Below are 12,596 nucleotides of genomic sequence, written 5' to 3'. Positions count from 1 at the left end.
TCATGCGCGAGGCACCTGGGAAGCCGCTGCAAACTTCAGACGCCTTACACTTTGAGGAGCTCCCCGGGTCTCAGGATCCAGTCTCTCCCAGAGATGGCTCCTTCTCCCATGGGGGCCATGGTTCCTGTGTTAGTCATTCTTGTTTTCCCATAAAGCACATGTTGAAAGCTGTATACATTCTGCATCTAATGAAACCCAGCAGGTCGTAAGCTGGGAAACGTTCTAGCCACTGGGTGTTTCTGAAGGGAGAACTCACCATGTGAATCTGTGGGACCATGGTAGCAACTGGGTAGCAGAAGGCTGGGCTGGCCCAGAGGGTTCTGAGAGGCACCGGCCTGACAACAGGCTCTTCACAGGGCTGCTCGAGTGTCCTCCCAACATGGTGGCCCAAACCCAGTGACACAAGACAGCTTCAAAAAAGCAGCCTGGGTGCCTTTCAGGACCTTTCACCTTTCTTGGGAGTCACTCTCCATCAGAACCACCACACAGAACCCACTGAGATGAATCACTGGGTACAGTTCACACTGGTGAAGGAGAACCAGGCGCCACTCTTGAAGGGAGGACTGTCAAAGAGCCAGTAGACAGGCCTTGCCTCCACTACCACACACTTGCAAGCCTTCCTTCTATGGAGTTTTCAAAACTTAGTTGCATCCGCATGCTCCAATTGACAGGGACAGACAGCAGATCCCACAGATCCCCCTGGGAATGCAGGGTGGGCTCTGGTAGTTCCGCTTCTCCTCAGCACTGACCCTAGCCTTTGCAAAGCCGGCCAGCTCCAACTCATGCAAGGCTGCAGCAAAAACTGTCCCATCTCTCCCTCTAGGTGGGGAGGGGGCTCTGCTCTTTATCTCAGCTCATTTCAGTATTGACTGGTACTGATGGAAAGCAAAGGGATGTACAGAAGGAAAGCTTACAAGTGTGTCTCTCTTTCCCTTCCTCCCCCCTTCTATTTCTCTGTTCTTTAACATGAAAAGACATAGTGATGTATAAAATGGGTAGACAATCTTCACCAAGAACCTAACTGAACAGGCACTGTGGTCAGATTTCCAGCTTTTGGGACATTTGGAAATAGAGCTTAAGTCAGCAGTCTATGGTATTTTTCTAAGAGAGGCTTGAACCAGGGCAACAAGGAAACACTTTTTCAGGATGCGAGTATGCGTCTGTCTGATTCAGGGATCTGTTCTGGACATGGGTACACCCTGCTTTCTGGATTACAACATGCTGGCCTCTAGGCATAAGAGCTCTGTGTGGCCGCATTCTGTCCTCACGGTGATCCTGGAAGCTGTCACTCATGCCATTCTACAGAAAACAAGCCAGGGGCACCAGTGGGTAACCATTTGCACCAGGATTTGATTCCAGGTCTCTAGGACTCCAAATGAGGACCCCACCCCCCAGCCTACCTCTGTGTAAACTTAGTTCTGTTTTAAATACTTTACTGGGGTCAACCTTGACCTTTCACCCCATGTGCTAGCCGGCCCAAGGCACCACCTCCAGCCCTGGTAATCGCTATTTATCCTTGCCTAGATGGTTTTATCACCACAATATTTTTCTTCTATTTAATCTAATATACACTACATCGGAGGCACTTGAATGGCCCATAATAAACATGAAAAAGTCTCAAGTATATTTTCCCTCCTAAATAACAGGCTAAAGCTGAGTGGCCAGATGCAGGCCTTGCAGCCACTGGCTAGATACCATCTTAGGATGAAATCCGTCTCTTCAAACTATGTCAAAATTGCTTAATAAGAACCCAGGGGAACCCGTGTTATTGAAGGGATGGATCTTCTTTGGGCTGCACACAATTGGGAGTGATGGTTTGGAGCTAGCCACCTGTGCCTCCTATTTGCCCTCTTAAAATTCTGCAGTGAACCACAGCCCTTGTTATATAAAGGTTATAATGGATATAAAGTTTAAAAAGATTCAGTTCAAGACTGCCAGAGATGGCTAAGAAGAAAAAAAAAAAAAGTGAAGACACAGAAATGGTGATCAAAGGATGGTGGATATAGTCAAGAATAAGTCAAAGCAAAATTTTCAGAATGAGAAATGAGATGGAAAAGTTAGAGGATAAGGACCAGGCACAATTTTCAGACATTCTGAAGACAGAGAAAACTCAGAATATTTTAGCAACCAATTATGTCTACGAGGGGATGAATAATTTATTAACTGATAAAGAATCTTTCCTGGGCCCGTGACAAGAAAGGTCAAATGGGCAACTTAAGCAGAACAGTAAATACACTACATAGCACTTAACAAGGAAAGGGAGGGGGCGGAAGGAAAGATGCAGATCCCTTTGACCCAGTTATCAATGACATCAAATTACAAAGAGCTAGAAAAGTTCCTCCCTAGGCAACCACAGGTACCCTCATGTTACCAACACATTTCCCATCATGAGACAGTGACTCACATAGAGATGAATCTCTTTGAATACAGTATTGGACTGAGTCTTTTAAACAAGCCTGGCCAAGACTGGGAGTGTGTGGCTCAGCCGAGGGAGGGCTTGCCTGGCATGTACAAAGAGCTAGGTTCAATCCTAACACCACGAAAACCGGATTGATGATGTAAACCCATTAAAGTGCATGAGAGGTCAAAGCAGGAGATGAGAAACTCAAGGTCATTCTCCCCTAAAAGAAAACCAAAGATGGCTTGGTTACAGGGCTTTCCATGCCAGCATGAGGATCTAAGTTGGGACACAGAGAACCCACCAAAAAAAAGTGATGTGGTGCCCTGGGCATCTGCAGTTCCAGTGTTCCCGAGCCAGCTACCCTGCTCACGTAGTGTGGCAAGAAGCCCTTTCTGAAACAAGTAGAAGACGAGGTCCAATACCCAAGATTGTCTTTCAGCCTCTACATATGCGCTACAGCATTCATGAACCAGCACTCACACATGCAAACATACACACACACAATCACACAATCACAGACACACATACAATCACACACACAGAGACACAGATAGTCACAAATGGAAGTGAAAAAGGAAATCTAGGCCAGTCTTTGGAATTAACACACACAAGGAATTTTAGGTTAGATAACAGAATGGCTGGGAATCAGGGAGAGGTAGTTGCAAACTCAGATTCCCCATCTTCCCCCAGCTGTGTGGAATTACACAACCCTCCCCCCAAATCCCAAAGTCCTGGCTGTCATATGGGTTAATCACACAGTATGTATGTCTTACTGTTAATGCTAAGCACATTGCCTAGAACACAGCCACGTCAGTACCATTTGAAGATAACAGCAAATGACATCTGAAAATGTCTCAGGGCGGACCTTTAGGAACTTCATCTTTGTCTTTGGCTGTGAGTGCTATGCTTACTGGCGCAAGGAAAAAGTTTACATAGCTGCTGCTGGCTCACAAAACTGTTTATATCATATTTTATTTTCTGAAATCCAATACTAGGCAGAAAAAGAACTTTTAAAGCTAATAGCCTAGAAAATCTTGAGGCTGATTTAGGATGGACTTTTCCTAGTAACTTACTATGACAGTTTGAGTAGGAATGGCCTGCACAGACTCATGTGTTTGAATGTAGGGACTGGCACTATTAGGAGGTGTGGCCTCGTTGGGGAAAGTGTGTCACAGTGGAGGCTAACACTGAGGTCTCCTATGCTCAAGCTATGCCTAGTGTGGCTCACAGTCTCCCTCTGCTGCCTGCGGATCAAGATGTAGCATTCTCGGCTCCTTCTCCAGCACGTTGTCTGCCTGCCTGCTTGTTTCCCAGCATAACGATAATGGAGCAAACCTCTGAAACTGTAAGCCAGCCCCTATTAAATGTTTTCCTTTAGAAGGGTTGTCAAGGTCATGGTGTCTCTTCATAACAGTAACAATCTAAGACATGTAGTGGAAATATTAATACTTTCTTGGTATTTATGACATTTAAAACAACAGGATGAGCCTTGTATTTTGGGCTGCTTTAGATAACAGTCATCTTTTCCAAGGCAAGTCACTGACTTAGGCAGAAAGCTTCTATATCAGCCACTCCACATATAACCTACACACAAACACACACACACACACACACACACACATACACACACATGCTTGCACACAACACCCATGCACACATGCTCAGCTTGCTTAAGAAGATATCACCCCTAAAACCTTCCATCTGGAAAGACATACTGCAGAGTGTAAGCTTTTAGTATCCAAAGGGACTAAGAGAAAATTACCACGATCATCGAGGCTCCATCGACTCATAAAGCCACTGAGTGGCTCTGAGGTAGCCAGAAGGCTGCTGGACTTCTGAGAGACTTCTTAGAACTGTGAAGGAGTGTCACACCATCACCCACCTTTAATATCACACCATGAAAACAAGGTAGCAGTAGTACTGAAGGCTCAGTCATGATAGGTGTATGTGTATGTGTATGTGGTGGCGCATACACTCCTGCGTTGGGACACTCAGCACACAGAGGCAGGCATATTTATGAGGGCGACCTGGTCTGCAGTACTAGGCCAGTCAGGGCTACACAGTGAGACCCTCTCTCAAAAAAGAAAACTCTTAAGCCAAGTGTCAATGGTGCTCACCCAACATAATGTCTGGCGCTGAGTTCTCCACATGTGGAAACCCCTCTTTCTGATGCCTACCAACGAGGCTGTTGGGGCACACTGCTATCAGTGCTATCCACATGTCTTCTCTCCAGGGAGATAAACACACTTGAAACCAACCCCATGGAAAACGGGAGTAATTTAACACTGCAGCATCAGGTCAGGAAGCTACGATCAACCCAGCATGCGCTGTCTCTGCCATATACACATCCCATTACCATCACTAATAAATCTCTTGATTTTTTTTTTTTTCAACTCTCATCTCTCTCAATAACCACTGCTTGCTGTTCCTGGTAACTGAGCCTTTAATCGCCTTTCCTGGATATATGCAAAGGGCAGGTTTTTTTGTAAATACAGAAGGAAAAGCAATCACGTAAATAATTAAGATGCTTTTCAAATGACAGTTGAGCGCTAATATGAAGTGCACTGGCAAATAGCAATCAACCAACTATCTATCAAAATGTGGGAGTCCAGACATAAAGAGCCAGAAAAACAATTCATTGCGGCTCCACTTAAATGGTGTTGGTAAACATCCTCCTTAAAGCTCCCCTTTCAGCCACTTGTTGAGGAGCAAAAAGCAGGCATGCTCTCCATGTATGCGTGAAAAATTATTATCTTCATCGCTGTTATTAATCAAGACAGTTGGCATTTAATCCAGCACTTAATCCTTCCCCATCATGTGTTAATATTTTACCTATGCATAGTCCTTTTGTATACAAACCAGCTCTATGGCTTATAGATGAAGAAGCTGAAATTGCCAGAAGTTCAGACATTTTACCAAGGTCATAGTGTGTATCTGTTTCTAATCTTTGCCAACATACTAGAGCTTTATTTTTATTTTTATCTTTTTACTACTGTGTGTGCATGTGTACCTGTATGCAAATTTATGTATGTGAGTGCAGGTGCCCAGAGGCAAAAAGAAGGCATTGAATTCCCCGAGGCTGGAGTTATGGTCAATTTTGAGTTCCCCAGTGTGGGTGCTGAGAGTCAAACTCAGGTTCTCTACTAGAGCAGTACATGCTCTTAATCATACTCCATCCCTACAAGATATTTTTATAACAGTGACACTTAGCCAGGAGTGGGAAGCATCATTCTTAGCCAGGAGTGGGAAGTACCATTCCTAGAGTGCATCTGGATATGTCCAGAGATGTTCTGGGTCAAGAGAAGAAAGATCTATTGTATTCACCTTGGTCCTTAGTAAGTTCAATATCAGATCAGCTCTAGGCCCTGGTAGACTCAGTGCTGGATATGGTGGTGCACACCAGTAATCTCACCACTTAAGGGACTAAGGCAGGGGTATCATAAGCTTAAGGTCAGCCTGGATCACATAGTGAATTCCCAGCCAGAACATGAGAAGGAGGAGGAGGAAAAAAAGGAGGAGGATGAAAAAGAAGAGGAGAAGAAAGAAAGAAAGGGGAGAGGAGGAGGAGGAAAGAAAAGGGGGGAGGGGTGGAAGAGGGATGTGGCTATGTTGATGTCAAGGAGTTGCTTTCTCTAAATATGACTGGTCCTAAAAGGAACCATTTGGGAATCACCAAAGGATCTATAGCAAAGACTGCCAGTTAAGGATGTGACACTCAGATAAGGGGGAGAAGGGACCAACTGATCATCAGGGCAGATGGCATAAACAAGGGCCCTTTCCCTGAGCTCACAAACTATATCACTCTGGACATTACCCTGTTCTGTCAAAGCTGTCCTTTGGCTCCTCCGTTAGGCTTTTGATTGTAATGTGCCATGCCTGGACACAGTAAATGACAAGGATTCCATGAATGAGGACTGTGAATTGAGAAAAATCATTCCACTGCCTAAGATACTGACATGAAGCCCCGAGAACATGGAGATTCCGGAAGGTACAGTGGAACTTGGAAGAGAAAGCCCAGGCTGGGGGGATCAAGCTCAATGGAAGAAGAAACCAACTCCATCTCCAGATCTGAGCTAAAGACACCCACAGAGCCTTGACACCTGGGGTTCAATGAGGAGCCAGAATGCCCAGGGACTTCTGAATGAGCTCTTACTGCAACAAAAAAACAACCCTGGAGCACTCAGAACCTCCCACAGGGTGACAATATGTCTCAGCACAATCCCAGCCAGGTACAGATACGGTCCATCTCAGGTAAAGTATGATCACACTCAAGCTGGCTTGCAGACTGAAAACCTGCAGTGGTCAAACTGACCTTGACAATCCTTACCGAAATGTCAGATGCGTTCCCTGTGCAGAGATGTGAAATAAGGAGGGCCCTGAAGAAAATCAGATCAGTAAGGGGAAGATGTAGGGGCCAAACACAAGGTAGGTGACCAGTACTAGACTGGGTCTCTACATTGCACTGACAAGGAAGGCAGTGAAAGGAAATGGTAACCGTGGCTTTAGGGGCTAAATCCGGTCCTCTGTAATCACAGTCTCAGGGCAGTAAGGAATACAAGGGGAATAAGTACACCAGTGAGGTATGATGAAAGAGTTGCGTTTCTATAGTCCAAACCCTCCGTGATGCAATTACGATGTTTGAAACTGCATGGGATACATTTGTTTCCACTAGCATTTCCTGTTCCCAGGTCCCTCACTTGACTATTTCCAGATAATCATTCCTCCAGGATTGCTACTCCTCATCAAGGAACTGTTTGGTGATGGGTCGCAAAGCTGACTCACAGGGACACAGCTACGGCCTATCATGAAAGGAAGAGGGGAAATGCTGGGTCTCTGAGATCATCTTGTTAAACCTTCTTCATTAGAGATGTGCTGGGTGTACTAACCGACTTGCCCAGGGACCTACAGCTCACTAGGTTAGATCCAGGAATTTCTGCCTCTATGTGTCAAGTAATAGTGGAATCAAGACAAGTGTGGTGGCTCCAGAACTCAGGAGGCGGAGGCACAATGAATACTGTGAGTTTAAAGCCAGCCTGAGCTACACAGTGAGGTCCTGCCTGAAAAAGAGAGATGGCAATAGAGATAGATGACAGATAAATGGAAAGACTTGTAGGTAACTGATAGATCAAAGAGTTAGATGACAGATAGACAATAGATAGATGATAGATACAGATGATACATAATTGATAGGTAAGAGATAGATGGTAGATTTAAATATATAACAAATAAACAAATGGATAGATGGAAATAAAGGGCAGACAGTTAAGATATCAAAATGGAGACAGGTGGTAGTGGAGCACACCTTTAATTCCAGCTCTTGAGAGGCAGAGACAGGTAGATCTCTGTGAATTTGAGGCTAGCCTAGTCTACAGAGGGAGTTCCAGAACAGGCAGGGCTACACAGAGAGATCCTGTCTCAAAAAACCAAAACCAAAACAAAAAAATATACATATGTTTGATATTTATAGACATATATCTATCTATGTATACATATATATATATAAATATATCAAAATGGGATAGACACAGATGAGTCTGTTCCCATCTACAGTGTATTATAAGAAAAAGATCAGTTCAAAGATGAAACACAATTTTGTTTTTCCTTTCCCTTTGAGGACCAGCTTCAACATTAATATCCTTGTATAGTATGCTAAGCGTAGTCACTGAAGTCAGTGGAATTGTACTATTCCAATTTATCGTTCCAATTTTAGTGTATGTGCTGCCGAAGCAAGCACAGTACTGTTCCAATTTAAAACACAGCATTCAGTCAAGCAAAATCTAAAAGGCCTGACCATCCTTGAGATACCAGGTGAACTCTTCTACAGAATCAACAGGAAAGGACACTGCAGCAACAAACAGGCCACCAACATTTTAACGGCACATGTAGCCCAGTGAATCGCATGGTTCAGCCCCATGGGTAAGCTCAGAGACTTAAATATTGGAAAAGGTATGCATACTTTAGACCTAGTTTCATGTGAAATTACAAGAAAGTCTGATGCAGGAGACAGCGTGACACTGGATCACTTGTAATAGCACAAGCATGCTAACAACCTTCATCTCCCCAAACGGGACCCTGGCTAACTGAATGCATAAGCACGGGCTGGAATAGCATGCAACTATTAAAGAGATTGAGCTTGAAGAGTTTGGAGTTGCGCTGTCCCCCAAAGGCGCGTGTATGAAGGCTTTATTCCCGATGCAGCAATGCTCCTATGTGGAGCCTTTGGGGGATGAAATCAGATTACAAGGATTCTGACTTCATGGATGGATAGGTTTATTGATTGATACAGAATCTGATGGCACTGTTAGGAGGTGCTGGAAATCAGAAAGGGGGGCCTAGTTAAAAAAATATAGATCATTAGGACATGAGGTGTTCTAGAGAAATACACTTAACCCCCAGTCAATCTTTCCCCCAACTCTCTTCTTCCCTCCCTACCCACCCCCCTCTTTTTCCCTGCCTCCTTCTGGCTCGTTTCCTTCCTCACCACACCCTCCTACCAAGATGGCTTTTCCCCTCACCTATCTAAAAGCAAAGGATTCAGTGCTCTAGGCTGAATACTGAGTCAAAACAAATACCCCTGCCCACCTTTGTTTCTGTCAGGAACTGTACCCCAGGGAGCAAAGGCTTAACCCAAAAGCTACATAGACACCCAAGGAAAGAGCCTTGGGGACAATCCAAGCACAGATCAGAGTGTGTGCACTTGTTCACTTGGAGTTGAAACCTTTTACTTGGAGGGGTGCGCAAGAAAGAAACAGTCAAGAATGTCTACCTCTCAAGGATCAGGAAGGACTTTTCCTTTTTACCCTCTCTTTCTGCAGGAAAACAAGACTCATCTTAGGTGTTAACATCTCTTTTCCTTGTGACTCTCTGAGGGTCCTTGAATTTGGGGGGTGGACCCTTCTTCTGTGTCTGAACATGCCCTTGCTACTGCTCAGTGGCATCTCCCATGCTGTTTGCCCAGCCTACTACCTAACTTCATGAAGTCAATTCGGATCCACAGGGAAGAAGGGTTTTAGCTGGAGGAGGGGGGATTAAAGGGTAATTGGGGGGATGAAAAAGACTAAAATGAACAACATACATTGTAAGACTGTGAAAATTAAAATAAACAAACCAACAAATAAATAAATGACTGTAGAAATGGCTAAACAATGCCATATGAGCACGTGTGCGCGCGCGCACACGCGCGCGCGCGCACACACACACACACACACACACACACACACTCCAACCACATGCACGGGCATTGGCTACGTTTTATTTCTCTTAATAAAAGATTTAAATAAGTAAACATTCTCAAATCTCTAAGTAATCAAGCACATGACACTGGCAGCGAACTATAAACAAACGCATGGGTAATAGCTGCCTCACTCATCCTTTCCTTCGCAGAGTAAACAATGTGAAGACGACTCTGAAAACAAGGAAGGCATTCCGAGAGCAATAAACTTTAGGCACTGTGCCTAAGCCAGCGTGCACTCAGCCTGGTGTATGAGTCTGACGATTAAGACACAAGCAGCCAAGCACTTACCCACTCCTCCAGAATGCGGGTCACGGCTTCGTTGGCTCTGCCCATGTTCCTACAGGCCAGAATCACGTGCGCACCGTGGAGGGCAAAGGACTTGGCGGTTTCGAACCCTGCAGTTTAAAAAAAAGTCCACATTAGAAACAATGCTTGTGTCAACACGTGAGTCATGTAGGGCTGTTAGTGGACCCCACTGACAGAACCGAGCGGTTCTCAACCAGAGGTGATTCTGTGCCACAGGGGACGGCAGACAGGTCAGGAGACATTTACAGCGGGTGAAAGTGTGCAATGGATGCTTGGCGGCTTCAGTGACATGATAGATAAAATGTCTTACTTCAGACACACAGCAGAGCCAGGCTGACCAAGCAGGTCAACAGCAAGCTGTGAGGAAGCTGCCCCCAAAGGATGCGGCTACATCAAGGACGAAGGCCCGGTCCATGAGAGTTCAGGCCACACCCACAGCCTCGCTACCACCCCTAGACACTCTGTTTAAAGAGGCCCCTGGGCTCTGCTCTGTGAGGAATGTTTCCAGAACTTACACATCCAGCAATTGTGGCAGTCTGTGTGTCCTAGGCCCTCCCCCTTACCTTCCTGGTGAGAACAGCTAGGAAACATTCAGAGAATTGTGTGTGTGTGTGTGTGTGAAGGCATACGCATATGTCAGAGCACATGCATGCACACACACGTCTTTCTTTGAAAATATCACAGAAATACGATGGTACAAGTGAGGCCAAGGTCTGGGAAGCTGAAGCAGCACACTGCAGGACTATGGGATGCTATTCATGTCCTATTCCAGTTCTCTCGAAATAGAGAGACAGAAGACAGGCTGAGCTAGTGGCACCCTGAGAGGCAGAGAAAGATAAAAATGTAAGCCTAGGGTTCAAAAGCAAGGGTCCTGGTACATACACCAAAAATACTGCCTCAAAGGAGAACCAGAGACTGGCCAACCTTTCAGGAAGCTCAGCCGTGGGCACTTAAGTTTCTGAATCGATTAAAGTGCCCTGGCCCTGTCTAACTGCAAAGCAAATGATAATGATAATTCTCTCTAGAGAAAGAAGCCACCATCCAGAGCCTCAATCATCTCTCCAACTATTTCTCTGGAGTGAAAGCCTAAAATAGTAAGACACACAGGAGAACAAGATGTTACAAAAGACCAGAAGAGAGAAAAACAGAAACAAATGCATACCATTCACGATGGTATCAGAAATAGTGGCTAAATGCATTGTGGTTAAAATTTCCAGGAAAAGGGAGCTAGAGAGAGCAGTTGAGAGCACTTGCTGCTCTCCCAAAGGACTAAGTTCGTTCCCAGCACCCACATCAGGAAGCTCAGAGACACTTGTAACTCCTGGCCTGGGGGATCGGATGTCCTATTGTAGCCTCTATGTGTGACTATACTCATGCGCACAAAGCCATACTCACACACACACAAACATAATGTAACATACATAAATAGGATCTGGAGAGCTGGCCTAGGGGTTAAGAGCACAGGACGTCCTTGCAGAGACCCAGGTTCAGTGTCCAGTACCCACAGAGCAACTCATAACCATCTCTAACTCCAGCTTCAGGGGACCCAATGCCTTCTGCTGATCTCCATGGACCCCAGGCACACACATGGTACACATACATATATTCAGGCAAGATAATCACACATAAAATAAAAATAAACAAATCTTTAAAAAATAAATAAGTGAAGTCTCTGTAAAATGCAATACTGGCTTCGAGGAGAGTCGTCCCCCCAACCATCAGTCATACACGGGAGCAGGTTCAGTTCCTGTAGAGCATTTTCCTAAATTTTAAATATTAACATAAAAGAATTATTAAAGATTTTATGAAATGTTCAATTACTTTAGGATGATAAATTTATAAGGTTAAGTTTTTAAAAGGCAAACTCCTAGGAAAATACTTCTGAAAGAAATGTCATGAGGATAAACTGGAAAATTCAAAGATCCTACATATTTAAAAAAAAAATTGAATCCACATGTCAAATCATCTTTAAAAAACATATCAAGGGGATATGTTTGGATTGAGAAAAGTTCTTGCTATGCATCCTGGAAGGCTTCAAACTCACTATGTAGCTAGGCTGGCCTCAAACTCCAGTTCTCTGAACTCTACCTCCTGAGTGCTGGGATTACAGACGTGTGCCACCCTAAAACAGCTGTATTATTTCTGGATGGAAAGGAGGTTGGCATGATGCTAGGCCAGGCAAGATTCTCCAAATTAGCAATAAACAACTGTCTTCTTGCCTTGCCATCTCTGTATCCCAGAAGCACTCACTAAGGAGTGGATGGTTCATGCAGCCTGCTAACAGGCCACAGTGCTGTAGAGCTTTGAAATAATCCATCTTCTTTTGTACAACAGCCCTAATGAACTTGTAACTTGCTTTTTAATAAAGACTGAATATGAAAATCCTGTCAAAACACTACTTACTACAGTTTGGAATGACTCTGCCCAGAAATCCGCAGTGAGGAAATATAACCTTTCCCATCACCTTTTATTTTCCCAAACAAACCTGTTAGAGCAGGCTATCTCACTTGACAAAATGACCCACAGCACAGGGCTCCGTATTCCTGAAAGCTGTGAGTGCATCTAATGTGATGGCAGCAACAGGCTGTGGGGGCAGGCATGTACCTTCTCTCCCTCACGTAAGTCTTGACTAGAGGTATGGCTAAGCCATCTGTC

General features: G+C 44.7%; 1 protein-coding gene across 3 annotated transcripts in view; it reads right to left on the bottom strand.

The window, feature by feature from the left end:
* Wwox (WW domain containing oxidoreductase) overlaps positions 1 to 12,596 on the bottom strand; it is a 903,057-nt gene that overhangs the window by 844,337 nt on the left and 46,124 nt on the right. For all 3 annotated transcript variants that reach the window (XM_055621458.1, XM_055621459.1, XM_055621460.1), the window contains exon 5: positions 9,924 to 10,030. In XM_055621458.1, coding sequence (XP_055477433.1) covers positions 9,924 to 10,030 — 107 coding nt within the window. The remainder of the gene's footprint in view (positions 1 to 9,923; positions 10,031 to 12,596) is intronic.

Source organism: Psammomys obesus, unplaced genomic scaffold (genome assembly GCF_907164565.1).
Source record: "Psammomys obesus unplaced genomic scaffold, mPsaObe1.curated_primary_1811, whole genome shotgun sequence".
NCBI classification, from domain to species: domain Eukaryota; kingdom Metazoa; phylum Chordata; class Mammalia; order Rodentia; family Muridae; genus Psammomys; species Psammomys obesus.
This window is presented reverse-complemented; position numbering and strand designations above follow the sequence as displayed.